The sequence below is a fragment of the Phaethon aethereus genome, assembly GCF_964289735.1.
Source record: "Phaethon aethereus genome assembly, chromosome: 26".
Lineage (NCBI taxonomy): Eukaryota > Metazoa > Chordata > Aves > Phaethontiformes > Phaethontidae > Phaethon > Phaethon aethereus.
The window spans coordinates 2,467,042-2,481,167 of NC_138602.1; the positions used below are offsets into that span (position 1 = coordinate 2,467,042).

The 14,126-nt window shown below is 49.4% G+C and overlaps 1 protein-coding gene across 1 annotated transcript; it reads right to left on the reverse strand.

The window, feature by feature from the left end:
- Positions 1-7,334: 7,334 nt before the first annotated feature.
- On the reverse strand, positions 7,335-8,423 carry LOC309413650 (4-galactosyl-N-acetylglucosaminide 3-alpha-L-fucosyltransferase FUT6-like; the record flags this gene model as incomplete). The annotated part of the gene is made up of 1 exon (XM_082010840.1): positions 7,335-8,423. The coding sequence occupies one exon, from the start codon at positions 8,421-8,423 to the stop codon at positions 7,335-7,337; it is 1,089 nt and encodes a 362-aa protein (XP_081866966.1).
- Between the last annotated feature and the right edge of the window lie 5,703 nt (positions 8,424-14,126).

The following is a 14,126-nucleotide window of genomic DNA, read 5'->3' on the forward strand; positions in this document are numbered from 1 at the left end:
CTGCTGTTCAAAGCCCCATTTCAGCACAAATTAACCCCGTTTAACAGACGTTGACCCCTTTAAGCGTGCATTGCCCCCATTTAACATGGGCTAGCCCCCCGTTAACACACGTTAACCCCACTGAACACGCATTACCCCCAATTAACACATACTACCCCATCTTAAGACACATTACTCCCTGTAAACACACATTCTGGCATTTAATGTGCCACCACATCCTACTGAGCATCAGTGTCCCTGACGCAGGGAAACGCCTGCATCCCTGTCCTTTAAAAGCACTACCCCTGTCTGTCCAGAAAAATACATTTTTTTCACTGAAAAATAGGCTGAAACGATCTAGTCCCCGTGGGGAGAGAGGGTACAAGTTCCTGCATTTGCTTGCAAAAACACCCTATCTCGAGGGAAGCCAGCAAGCCGCCCTGCGGCTCTGCCGGGCTTGGCACCGGGCAGCGGGGAACAACTGGGGGGAAAAAAAAAAGGAGCTAAAATGCTTTTGAACCACAAAGGTTTATAGTGTTTTTTCTGGGAATGGAAAAAAAGGTCTGTTTATATTCCCCCCTTATGCCACCCAGAGGCCTGACAGCCGTGGACGGCTCGTGGCCGAGTCAAACATTCACACTCGAAGCTCCACTTTGTAAATATTTTATGAAGCATCTTTTGAGACTCATAAATCTTCGCGTGTGTGCACGCATGCGTGCATGTGTGTACGTGTGCGTGCACGTGCGCTCCAGAAACTAAGAAAAGATGCAATCCCGCTGCCAGCCTGTCAAAAAAAAAAAAAAAAAAACCCACAGAAAAAAAAAGGACAAACTGGAGTTTTAATGACCAAATTGGAGAGGGCTGCTTGGAAAATCTGACGCTTCCAAGAGCACAAAAAAAAAAGAAAGAAAACAACATTTACAGGCAACAGTGTGAAGCCAGGACGCGCTGCCAGGCTGGGGCCGGGTGATTTTTGGGTGCAATTTCTTGGAGATAAGGTGCATGTTGCCAACTTGCGTAGTGTAAGTGGGAGATTTTCTCTGGCTGGTGCTTGCTTTAAAGCCCTAGCTTAAAAATCCCAGCTCTCAAATGTCGCTCTGTATTCATTTGTTCATTTTAAAATGGAAAAAGTAACAAGCGGGTAATGGGATGCTGAGCGTGCTCAACCCCACCGCTCAGTTCGAGCTTCTCAGAATTACCTCCTAGTAAGAAAAACCGTGGGAAAATAAACCCAGCCTGACTTCAAACTGGAAAACACGAGATAAAAGTGAAGACAAGGGTGTGGATTATGTAAGTCTCAAAAAAAACCCCAAACCCATATATAGATAGAGATATAGAGATAGAGATATAGATGTATAAAAATATATATATACACACAGATATATATATTTCTCTCCCAATACCTCTGTGTGAAGCCTGGAAATTACAATATTCGTTGCTTCAGCTGCTGCTGGGCTTTTGCCACATGGGAAGGAGGGAGCTCGGTGGTGCTGGACAACCGTGGAGAAAACAGAGTCTTAATGGTTTCATGTTCCCCCTCCCTGGATGAAACGAGGAGCAGGTTTCCAAAGCACGGCGGGTATCTGCCTGTAGACTCAGGAAAGCTGGAAATAATTGAGTTTACAGGGTTGTTTCAAGCACCTTCACGCACTCAGAAAGACAAACCCAGTGATGATGAAGCTCTGGACCTTGTAAGGCTCCAGCTGCTGTGTTTTCCGGGTTTTGGTGTATCTGAGCCTTTTCTCTTCCATTCCCCAAATACAAAGCTCTGCTGAGCTGGGCTTGGTGAGGATTTCTGTTTCTCCCAAGCTCTACCTCTCCGCTCGGCTCCCCTCCGGCCCTGGCGTCTCCGCAGAGCAGAGTCAGACACTGCTCCAAAACCTCAATTTTTGACATTATTATCTCCCTGGTTTCCCATGAGGAGCAGCCTCTTTTCTCTCCTCTTGGGGGAATACTCCTGTAAAGCTCTCCCTTTCTCTGCTTTTTGGACCATCTCTGCCCAAAAACGTCAGCTGGGAACACTTCAGCCTGCCTCCTACCGCCTTTGGTTAAAAAGACAGGAGGCTTGGGGGTAAATGGGGTGTTTTTGCATCTTCTCTGCAAGGGACTGAAGCAGCCCCTCATGCGGGTATCATCCCAACTGGGTGTGGAGGGGGAAACGCACTTTGCCAAGGAGGCTGCAACTGGTGTTTCGGGAAAAGCCGGACTGTGACTTCTCAGCACGGTCTCCCAGCCCCGGGCCCCCGTGGTGCAGCCATCCAGATGTTTCCCTCGATGAAGTCCCCCCTTGCAGAGTTTCCCAAGTGCGGTGTCAGCTTTCCCATCCCCTAACAAAATCAGCCTGTGCGTGGTTCCACGTCGCCCACAGCATCCCTTCCCCAGGCCACGGCAGCCCCCAGCCGCCGTGTAGAGGAGGGAAGGTTTCATGCGATACTTTGTTCTGCCAACCCCACATCCCCTCCTCGAGGACCACGGCTTAAGCCTGGCTGGGTGCAAGCTCCTAACACCCCACGGTCTGCCCAGCCCTGAATGCTTCAGTGGAACTAAAATTCATGTTTCGGTGGCCCTCTCGAAGGCTGCAGCACAATTTGGGGGATGAGAGTGAGGTTCATTCAACATTAATAAATCTGCCCCCTGCTTATTTATTTTGCCTTTGCTCCTGCAGCCTCGAAGGCTGGCCAGTCTCAGGGTCAGCAAGACCCTTGTTGCTCTCCCCAGGACTCATCCAAGTCCCCAAATAGCCCTTGGACCCAGGGCAGGGATGAGGCTGAGCAGCCCGTCTGGCCTTGACCTGCCCAAATAACCGCAGGCTCAAGCGCGAAAGGAGAGAGCTGATAACCCTGGTGCTGGCATTCCCCAGCACCTACAGGAATTTGGCATTCCAAACCTACAGGACTCGTCTCTTTCATAGGTATTAAATGACTCCAGGTCTTGGAAGCAAAGGGAATCGGGCTTGGTAGGTTGGCCAGAGAAAACAGGGGATTTCTTGCAGCTGTTTTGCCGAGCACGGTGCTCCCAAAATGCTCCCCTGCCACGGCTGGAGGGCTGCAGCAGCAGGGGGCATTAGCAGGGATGGATAAATTATGTTTGACTTTCCCTGTAGTTGGAAAAGGAGTTTTCCACGAGGGTAAATAGCCCAAATTTGGGAGAACTGGCCCTCTCTGCATGCAAGACATCTACTAAATTCATGTGTCAAGCCCCGTCCCCATGGCCTCCCATGCCAAGGAGCCCAAGGCTCTTTCAGGTGCCCTCCTGTCACTCATCACCCCCCTCCATCCGTGTCACAGCAGACAACCACCTCGAGGCTGGCTGCTGCTCTAAGGTGTGTGTTGCCTACCATTAGCCGTGGAAATTGTTCTGCTTTGCAGAAATACTCTTCGTTCTGCTTGAGAGAAAAACCCTTCCTAGCCTGGGGCTTCGCTTCAACGTTTCCATCAGGGAGCTTTTCAAGTTTGGAAAGGCATTTCTTTCCACTTAAAAACTACCGTGAGTTTCAAACTGGCTCTTCCTGGCCCCTCAGCATGTGATTTACATGAAAACTTCCAAGTTTAATTTTTTTGTGCGTGTGCTCCCCTAACAAAGCCCTAGCATTTGCTTTGAGTCCAGTCCCTCCCCTTCCCCTTTTCCCTGCAGCCAGCTCCCTTCCCAGCCCTACACCAGAGCGGTTTTCCCCACCCAGCCTCTTCCCAGCACAATGGTGCAAAAATACTGATGTTTCCTCCTTCCCAGAGTGTGTTTTCACCAAAGCGTGGTATTCCCAGAAAATGCCACCAGTGCCAGCTCTGACAGGGTCCATCTGCATGGCAAGGCATCTCCGCCTGGGGTGGTTGGGCGGGCTTCAACCATGCTTCATGCATGGATAGGCTTCGGAGAGGCTTCTTTTTCCCCAGTTTTTTTGCAACTTGGGGATGTCCTAGACCAATGGGAATGTTTTTCCACTGAATGGTTCTTAGTGAAGTCTTCTTCAGGGAATTTGTCCTGTCGCTCTTCGAACTGGTGCACACCTGCAATTTCAGCTGCTCATGGTGCAACATTGCCTCCTCGCCCTGAGCTCCTCTGCGAACCAGCCTGAGCAAGAGCCTAAAGTAACCTGCTTTGTGCTGCTGGTCTGGGTGGGCTCCCCAAACCTCTGCTGCCACTTAACGTTTCATGCTGGATTTCCTGACAGACTGAGGTAGCTGGAAGGAAGTTTAACGCACAGCCATTCACAGTCTGTGCTGGAGGGATGGATATAAAGCAGCAAAGGCTCTGGCTGCGCCCAACCACATCTCCTTCCTTGCTTGGTTGTGGCAGCAGTGTTGCTCCTGGATGAGAAAAGGTTCAGTCATTTCAGGATTCACTTCTCTCTCCCTTTTGATATCTAAACTAGTGCCTTCCTCAGAAACAAGAGGGTTTCCTTCTTACCTTTAAAGATGAAATAATGTTGAAGTTAAGAGCGTGAGGTACGTGAATTGCACTGTACATGTATATACATTTTACATGCTCTAGTACTCAAAAAGGCATATAAAAGAAACAAACTAATGAAACCTTTTTAATAACATCGCTGCATTGTAGTTTGCCACACAATCTGCTTTGATAACCTGCTGTTGATAATATTTGTTTGTTGCTAGTGCATTTATTAAGGAGAATTTCAGAGAGCCTGGGGTGCGTTTCCTTCCAGAGGGCCATGAGCAGTCTTAAGCACAACTCGGGTGACTACAAATACCCTCCCCCTATGCCACGTCAGGGGCTGTACAAAAACGGCCCTTGAGAGGGATGGATTGAAGCTCATATCCACGAGCACTTGCTTCCCCAGTGTGATCCTGCAGGTTGCTCAAAGGAAGGAGATTCAAGCTGGAACGGAGTTGCCTGTTTATTAAGATGTCTATTTAATGCACAGGGTGATCTCGATAAACATCATCACCAAGCCTCCAGTGGGACTAAAACTGGGCTCTCTGCCCATGCATGGCCACTTACTCTGCACCCGGCAAATGCCACCTTGTACACTTGGAGACCCTGTTGGCCAAGGGAGCTGCATATCTGCAGTCTCCCACTGCTGCAAGAGGCATCTAAACTGCCTGGAGACAGCAGCCCTGCCCCGACACACCTTGCATTGCTGCCCCCCAGGAACTCCCCTTCCCCACACTCTGTCCTTCAAAACAGGCTAAAGAAAACTATTTCAGGTGAACTGAACATGTTCATGGGGCTTTACACTGTGGTTTCTTCCTGGGAAGGCTTTTTATGACATTGGTTAGCTCCTCTTGGCTGCGTTCTTGCATGCAGCATGGGTCAGCTCTAGTAGCTCCTGGAAATTTGCATTTGCTTTTGGAAATGGAAAACCCTTTCCAAGCAGCTGGACTTTGTGCCCCCACATGCAGTGCTCCATCGCTGCTCAGTTTGATCAGCCACTCTGTTTTGTAATCGATATTGCTGGCAATGCCAGCAAAAGGCAGTCAATGCTCAAAGCTGAAGTCTTCTCAATGGAAGTCTCGAGGTCAAAGGATTTAGCCCAGGCATAGGCATCATCTTCTAAGTCTAGCAGGAGCAGTAAGATGATTGACCATCCATCCCCAGTGCTGCCCACTGACAGGAAGAGATTGTTGACCAAGCTCACCTGCAGAATATTATTTATCCCTAATCCACATCCATATCAGCTCAGTCAGTAGTGTCAAAGTCTTAAATTTCTCCAGCTGCTCCGAACTGAACTGGCTTTAAGATGGGAAGAACACCAGGGTTGGTTGATGCATCCCAGGAGCTACATGCTAAATGGGAGGAGAGGTGTGTGTCTTTGCAAGCAGACAAGGCAGAGACAGAAGCATGGACAATTATTTGGTAATAAAAATTGCTGTCTCGCAAATTAATTGTTCTTCTTTGAAGCAGCCAGCAAGCACGTGGCTAAGGAAGAGGTGGCACATTCTTCTACCTGAATTTCCAAAAGGGCTCGCTAAAGTCCAGCAAGAGCTCTTCAAGAAACTAAGCAGCCTCAGGAAGGTCTCACCTAGACAGGTACCATTAGGAGGACAGTAAAAATATGGGAAGGATAAAGGTTCAGATTTCAGAGTGAAGGATTTGTTCTTAGGCTTGTGCTGATCAATGTATTCAAGCAACCTGCAAAGCAGAGAAAAAACAAAGGTGGCAAATGTTGCTCATGAAAATAAGGGACGCGCAATACTAAAGACAAGGTCTTGCTGATGGTCCTTCTACAGAATGACTGCGGGAGGAAATGCAGAGGGAATTCTTTGGAAATGTTTGCTAAACGCTGCTGATGGAGAAAACAATTGCATCTCTGTATGCATTGCTGGACTCTGAGCTGATTTTTCTCATGAAAACATCCTGGGGTCAGGACAGACCTTTGAAAACCTCGGCTCAGGGATCAGAAGCAGTCGGAAAAACAAACTGAATGTCCAGAGGTATCAGCAGGGAGCCTGGGAGGGCACAGCTGTGTCCTCCGACTCCACGCAATGGGGCTCCCCAACCTGAAAAGGAAACAATTTCCAGCAATACAACCTGAATGGCAGCAGGAAGCTCAATAAAAGCCAATTATTCACTGTTTTTTAAACACGTGGCCTAGGGGCATCAGCTGATGGCAGAAGTTGCGATGTCCGAGGCACAGAGGAGGAGGTAGCTAGCTCATCACATGCTGGTCCTGAGTGTCTCCTTGCCACAGTGCCACAGGTACTAAAACTTAACAGTTCTTTTGGGGGCATTCTTGGCACCCTGCACCTTACCTGCACCAGTCTGCTGCTGTCAGACCCTTCCTCAAACCCACATTGCCTCACTAACCTGTCCAAAAAACAGCCTTGTAAAATAAAATGACCAGTTTTCTGCCAGTGTAGCATCTCGATGCAGCACCCCAAAGGCATTCATTCAGGCAGAGCCCGAGGCAGAGCAAGGGCAGGACTGGAGCTGGGAGGGAAGAGCATGGCCAGTTCCTCCCGCAGCAGTAGGCAGCCTCGTGGTGTGGCTGCCCCTTCAAGCTGCAGCTTTGCACAGTACAAAGTCCTTGAAACAGGTTTATGATATGTATTGCTATTTCACCTTCCCCTCTTGGCCACTTGCTTCAGTTCTCCAACCTGTGGAGCTGATCCTGAATTGTTTGCAGAGACTGAAGGTGAACTGCTCCAAAGACCAAGCCAGCATAACAAGTTGTTGAGGCAGCTAACAGATCAGCAAAAAAGCCAGTGTACTACTCTATCTGACAGTCTATTCTCCAGCAAGACAAAGATGTACAAACACCTAATTGCTTCCTTGTCCTTGTTCGCTTCAAAGCTCCTCTTGTCCCTCCATTTCCATCAAGTTCAATCATCCTGTGAAATTGCAACCTGTCAGCAAGGACAAAAAGATTGCAATGCAGCAGAGAGCTGAGCAAACAGCAGTTACACGAACCACTCAGACAGATCGGGCACGACCCGGTACCTGGCCTCCGTCGTCTGCAAAAAGTGACAAGCTCTGCAGACGTGCAGGGCCCAGCTGGCCCCCGCCACGGGTTTCAACCACTTGCGCCACTGGAAGTAGCTCTGGTATCTCTTGGCATCCTCACTCAGCTCCCACAGGTACCGCGCCAGGTCCCCAGCACTGGCAAAGTCATCAACATGGATGAAGGAGTCAGGGGGTAAGAAGCGCTCATAGTTTTCTCGAGGAGGCCCCAGCACGACAGGAACAGTGCCAGAGGACAAGGCGTTCCTCCAGAGCTTCTCGGTGATGTAGTCTTCATGCCGCGAGTTCTCAAAAGCCAGGTAGAAGTTGTACTGGGACACAGTGGGAAGGAGCTTGTCCCAGGGCAGGGGCAAGTGATGCCGCCCATAGACATCCACAGCAATGTGTTTCTTCAGCTCCTGGTAGTACTTTACCCGGTGGGAGCCTGCTCTCCAGTTGCTGACTACCCAGGCCACCAGCTTGGTCTTGGGTGGGATGCTGAGCGGCTGGGGCTGGCCAAGGAGCTGCAGCTCCCCATAAGGGGTGAAGATGTCTGAGTCTCTCCGGTAAGACATGGTCAGGTTGAAGAGGTTGTCCATGGCGCCTAAGTTTGGAGAGTGACTTGGGGACTCCAGGTTGAACCAGATCCAGCGCTGGGACGGGAGTCTGGGGAGCTGGGCCAGCCCCTCCGTGTCTCTGCACACATCCCTGTGATGCATAATCACAGCATCGGCCTTTTGGGACCAGCTGTGGTTTACAGTGAAGTGGCAGTCCGGGGTACCGTAGAGCTCTGAGCAGTTTATGAAGTTGAAGTGGTGCCCAAAGGGCCACTTCCACAGCAGGATGGTCAGCCTGTGCTCAGCCTTTGGTGGGGTACTGGTATTTCCAGCATGGGCTGTTTGTGCAGAGGGATTGGAATCGTAATGCTCTGGCTCAGAAGTTCTGAACTGACGAAGAGAAACAAAGAGACAGGAACTGAATATGAAGCTGAAGAGCAGAAAGGTGAGGAGTTTCTTGCAGGAGATCTTCTTCCCTTCCACAAGCTCCATGAATGGATCTGCAAACACCACAGACAGGACAATGAGTGATGGGCGCACACTGACCCCAGCAGGGAGGTGGTTCTGGGTACACAGTTTGGCAGGGAGGTACGCACAGGGGCTCGGGGCACCGTATGAAGACCTGAAGTACATTTACCTCCAGCCGCCTCTTTGCAGAAAGAAAGGTCGCCTCTGGAGTGCCACACACAAGGATGTGCCGCTCACCCACAGGGCACAGCCACCCTTCCACAGACTCCAGGCTTCCCTCCATCACCACCCACTGCCTTTCCTTGTCAGCCCCTTCTCCCCCCTCCTCATCTCCCAGAAGAGCCGCCAGCCGCCCATTGCAGGTTGCTCAGGGCACGCGGTGGCCTGCTCCATCACAGGGAGGCCTGTGGCCTTGGGGACCCGAGAATGGGCAGCAGTGCCACAGGCACCACGGACAGACACGTGCCGTGACAGGTGCCCCGCCCATCAGCTTCTGCTGGAAATCCCGCCCCCTCCCAGCAGCCCTAGGGCCTGGAAGCCACGCCTCTCTTCTGGTCATGTGTTCTGTGGTGATTGGCTGGCAGCCACTCCTTCCAGTTTACCCACACGTACATCAGACTGGCAAGGCCTTTCCTCTATATACATGGTGCTGCCATTTTGGTTTGGCTGCCATTTTAGGACAGTGAGCCACCATGTTATGGCAGGGAGCTGCCCGCTTTTTTAAACATCATACTGCTCTGTGATTGGCTGATAGTCATTTCCTGACACTGTCATTCACACACGTGTTCTCAGGAAGCCCTGTGATTGGCTGGCCAGACTAGCTACCAATGTAGCCTGAAGCGTATCAGAAAAGGACCCTCATGTCCTCCCCCATGGGACACCGCCACTTTTGACAATGTCATTCCTCACACGTTCTCAAGCAGCCCTGTGACTGGCTGCCCACTTCCTTTGGACCAGGAAGCAGCCCTGTGATTGGCCACCTGCCTCCTTTGGACCAAGAAATGCTCATATATTTAAATATATGCATTTATATACTATAGACATCGCATATAAATGTATATTTTGTACTTCTATACAATATAAAGAAGTATACATATAGGAGTGTACAAATATGTATCTTTTTTAAAATCTGGATCTAGATATACTGTTTGATATATTCTTCTATATAGATATATCTGTGTATATAATTATATATATATATTTATAAAGCTATAGAGATTAAAAACATATAGCCATAAAAACATAGATATAAAATGGCCAGGCTGGGGTCCCCCACATTACCATGTCTGGGGTGGGCAGGAAGTTCATGAGAGCAGAGGCGTGCCAAAAGTGTGGGGGGCATGAAGAAGTCAGAACATGCCCAAGGGCTACAGACCCCTCTGAGGAAGCCACCAAGGGTCCCCCACCACAAATCCTGTCAAAAAAAGATGAGCCCCTGCATCCGAGCCCAGGTCAGCTGGATGACAGGAGCACTGGGGCAGATTTTGGACTTTCCACGGGGCTGTAAGAGACAAGCAACACTGCCTGCAAACATGGGAAACCAGAACAAAATGCCAACTTCAGAAGAACATGAGTATGATCACCATAAGAAAAAGACCTCGAGAGGATCCCAAAAACACAACATGAATGAGAAGAACAGGCCAATGGGCCCATGAACCATAAACTGGCTTTTGAGGTCAGAGTCACACCGAGATGGTGGGTGTGGGAGCTCCCTTTCCCTGTGGTTGTGGGAGATCTGACAGTTACCTGTAAACAATTCTGGTGTGCAGACTGGTGCTATATATGCTTCCTTGTCTTCTGGTTGATGACAGAACATTTTAAAACAGCTTATCTGTATTAATTTATGGCCTTGTTTGTGTGTTCTGCTTCAGTGTCCTATGCACAGCAGCCACAGCCTTCTGAGCACAGCTAGCACCTGTATGACCTCCACCCCCCGAACTCCTGACAGTCACTGTCATAGCACTGCCACCAGCGCTTTTATCACTGGCGTCCTGCTGGCTATTCCTCTGTACCAGATAATAGTCATGGTCTGTCAGGTTTTCAACACCCCATTGCTCTTACCGATCCCCTTGCTGGGGTCTCTAAGAACATGGGGTTGCTCTCTGTGCCCCAAAGCCTGGGTCTCGCGGCTTTTGCAGGAAGAATCTTGCAAAAAGATTACTGCAAATGAGAGGTCTCTGCCTTTTATTTGCAACGTTGACCTAAGGACAAATAAACCCATATAGCACCAGCCTGCACTCCACAGTGGTCTTATAGGTAAGATCCCCCAAAGCACAGGATTCCCAGCAGAAGCTGGTGAGTGCGGCACATGGCACCTCTTATCTTGTATATCAGCGTGTCACTAAACTACTGACAGACACAATATGAAAATACAGAGGGAAGCGATGCCTCACTGCAATCCGAGGTGAAAACAGATGTCCACAGACCCCCTCTCTCCTGTACCCGGTGCCTCTCTCTCACAGCCCAATTCGGGTTCCTCCCACAATAACTATCAAAAAAAGAAAGGACTGTTGCAACTCACCTCCAGTCTTGGTCCTGGTGAGAAAGTGCACCGTGAAGGTGAGCACTGAAGTGGATGACACAACCAGGAAAAGAGGAGAAGAAAGGAGAGCACAGACACAGGGAGGGATCAGCGGCGTGTTCCAGGTGTTCCTCTGTGTCTTGAGCTGCACATGCCAGTCACTACCACCAGAAACATGTCACCCGATAATAAAAGCTGTAATAAAGCCAGGACAGATTCCTCTCTGACAAATTAAGGAACGGTCAAATAAAGCAGCCCCGACATTGCTTGTGGTTAAAGCATACCTTATCGTTGAAAGCACCTCTGCACATGCACTAGTCTGCTTCCTTTGCCAGTCTCAGCCCGCAGGATTTGCTTGTGATGTGGTTTCTTCTCCACCTTGTGTTGCAGAAGGACAGCTCTGTTGGGAAAGGACAGGCAAAACTGGCATGGAGTGGAGGTGTAAGGCATCAGGTCTGCAAGTCCCCCTGCCAGCTAATGGGCTTCATGGCAGAGCTGCCTCCATCCCCACACCAGGCCACATCTCCTTCTCACCTTTCCAGGAGCTTGAGTGTCTTGGGACTGGTGACTTCAGCAATCACCGTGAGCTTCAGAGTAGATGAGCGCCTGAGCAAGACTGTCTGGGGGATCCTTCCTGTGTCCAGCACCACAGACCATGCTTTGGAGCGTCTCCAGCCCAGGTGAATAGGCATTGTACATCACGGTCTGTGGACATGGAGAGGTTGTTTGTTTGCTATGGCCAGAATGAATTGATCTTGTATTGAGTTTCACTGCACTTGGCTGGGATATAAAAAAGTCATTATGTGTTATTATCAGGTTTAAATATACTCAGCTGTAAACATGGATTGCTGGTCTGGAATTAAATTCACAGAAAGAATTTTAATGCAGGTTTGGGGTATTCTGGGTAGGCAAGGAGGCAATACAGGGTGGAAGATTTTACATTTCCAGGCCTTTAACTAGCAGGTGTGTGTTTCCTGGGACAGAGCTGAAGGTCACCTGAAATGTGTCCAGGTGCCTCCTGTAGACTTGGGAGCACTCCAGCACAGGTGAGAGCAAAAACTATATTATGGCATGAGGGATGGGGGCCATAACTCATGGTTTGCTCACCCCAGGGTGACCCAAGCAGCCTGAGGTCTCACAGCTCCTCATCTGGGCTTGAGAAGGTAGCAGCCATTCAGCTGCTCTGCCTAGAAATTCCACACTTGAGAAACTGTGAGTTCCTCCCCTCTCCCCAAGGGAAAGGCCACACCTGTACTAATAACTTAAACAATATGAGGGAACAGGCTCTAGATTTAATTCACCTAAGAGGCTGAAATTTGGAATGATCCATGGCCCAGCTTTGGCATGATCCAGTTAGTGCTATCCCAAATGTGATGCAGGTGCGGCTTGGGAGTTACCAGGGCAAGCAACCATTCTCTACAGGTAGTCTGCATGTGGCCACTACTTGGTTGCAGAAGAGTTTCTCTAGCACGAACATGGCCGAGCCACGCTGGTTAGCCTCAGGAGAACAGACTTGTCCTACAAGGGTAGATGCAGACATGATGCTTCCATGAGCTCTGCAGCCAGCAGCACAAATGAAGACCCTTGCGTGCACAGATGTCCCCAGATGCAATTTTACTTAAGGCCATGGAGGAGAAAGAAGATTTGAGTTTCCCAGTACCATGGGAAGCCCTGAGTTGAAGGATAAGAGGCTTCAGGCAGGTGGAAAATTCAAGACTTTTGTACCCTGAAAACCAAGACCATAAGGAACTTAAGCTCAGCAGGGGTAATTAATGTAAATTACACAAATGAGCAAGTGTGGGGAAGCCATGGTAAACAGTCACAAAGCTGTGGAGTGAGAATTGTTCTGAGTGGCGCACATGATGTGACGTGACAGATCACTTAGTCCAGAAGGTGATGTGAGATTGTAGCATGGACAGAACAAAGAGGCTGTTCAGGTAATAGACTTGGCAGGACCAAATGCCGTTGACATGAAGACTTATTGTTATATGATGAATAGTCTCAGTAACCCCTACATCTGAAGACAAATAATGCTGTGTTTTGGAGAAGCTTCCTGGTTACTGCACTTGCTGACCCAGCAAGGAGCTTCAGATGCTGAGCTCTTGCCCAGGTGCACACGGGAAAACACAAGGGCTGAACTGCCTATGCCAGCAGGGCAAACACTGTTCACCCAGGGATGCTAGCAGGTGAACAGCTGAGACCGTTTGCCTTCAAAGAGGTCACCAAGTGCAGTTAGTCCACAACAGATAATCCACAATGATGGATTTGCAAACACACTGGATTAATATACATTACTAAATAAATGGGCCAGAGTAGTTTTTGTGCCTGAGGCCAAGTGACCCAGATTGGCTCCCATCCCCACTGCTTCTCAATCAACTGCAGCTTCATCCAGGCTTTTTGCTGGGAATGTCCTTAGCTATCCTTGGACTATGTCTAAATGCTGCTTGAAGGGCTCTTGCACTGTGTTCAGTTTTGGGCCCCTCACTACAAGAAGGATGCTGAGGTGCTTGAGCATGTCCAAAGAAGGGCAACGAAGCTGGTGAGGTGTCTGGAGCACAAGTCTTATGAGAAGCGGCTGAGGGAACTGGGGTTCTTCAGTCTGGAGAAGAGGAGGCTGAGGGGAGACCTTATAGCTCTCTACAACTACCTGAAAGGGGTTTCTGGCAACATGGGTGTTGGTCTCTTCTCCCAAGTAACTAGTGATAGGACAAGAGAAAATGGCCTCAAGTTGTGCCAGGGGAGGTTTAGATTGGATATTAGGAAAAATTTCTTCACCGAGAGAACGGTCAAGCATTGGAACAGGCTGCCCAGGGAGGTGGTGGAGTCACCATCACTGGAAGTGTTAAAAAACGTGTGGATGTGGCACTTCAGAACATGGTCTAAGGGGCATGGTGGCGTTGGGTTAATGGTTGGACTTGATGATCTTGAAGGTCCTTTCCAACCTTAGTGATTCTGTGATTCTTTGGCATAGGCTAAAATCGTGCAATGGTGTGTGCAGTACAGATGATAATGGGACAGTATTTAGACCTGTGCCCTGGCTTCATTGAGTTTCCTGTTGTCTATGTAGCATGTGAGGAAAAGCCATAACTCAGGGCTACAGCTGAGGGGTGGGTTCTTGGAAGCATTTATCTAATCAGACACCTTGTCCCAAGAAAAGATAGAGACTCCAAGAAGACAGGGCACATGACTCAGCCCCATCAGCAATA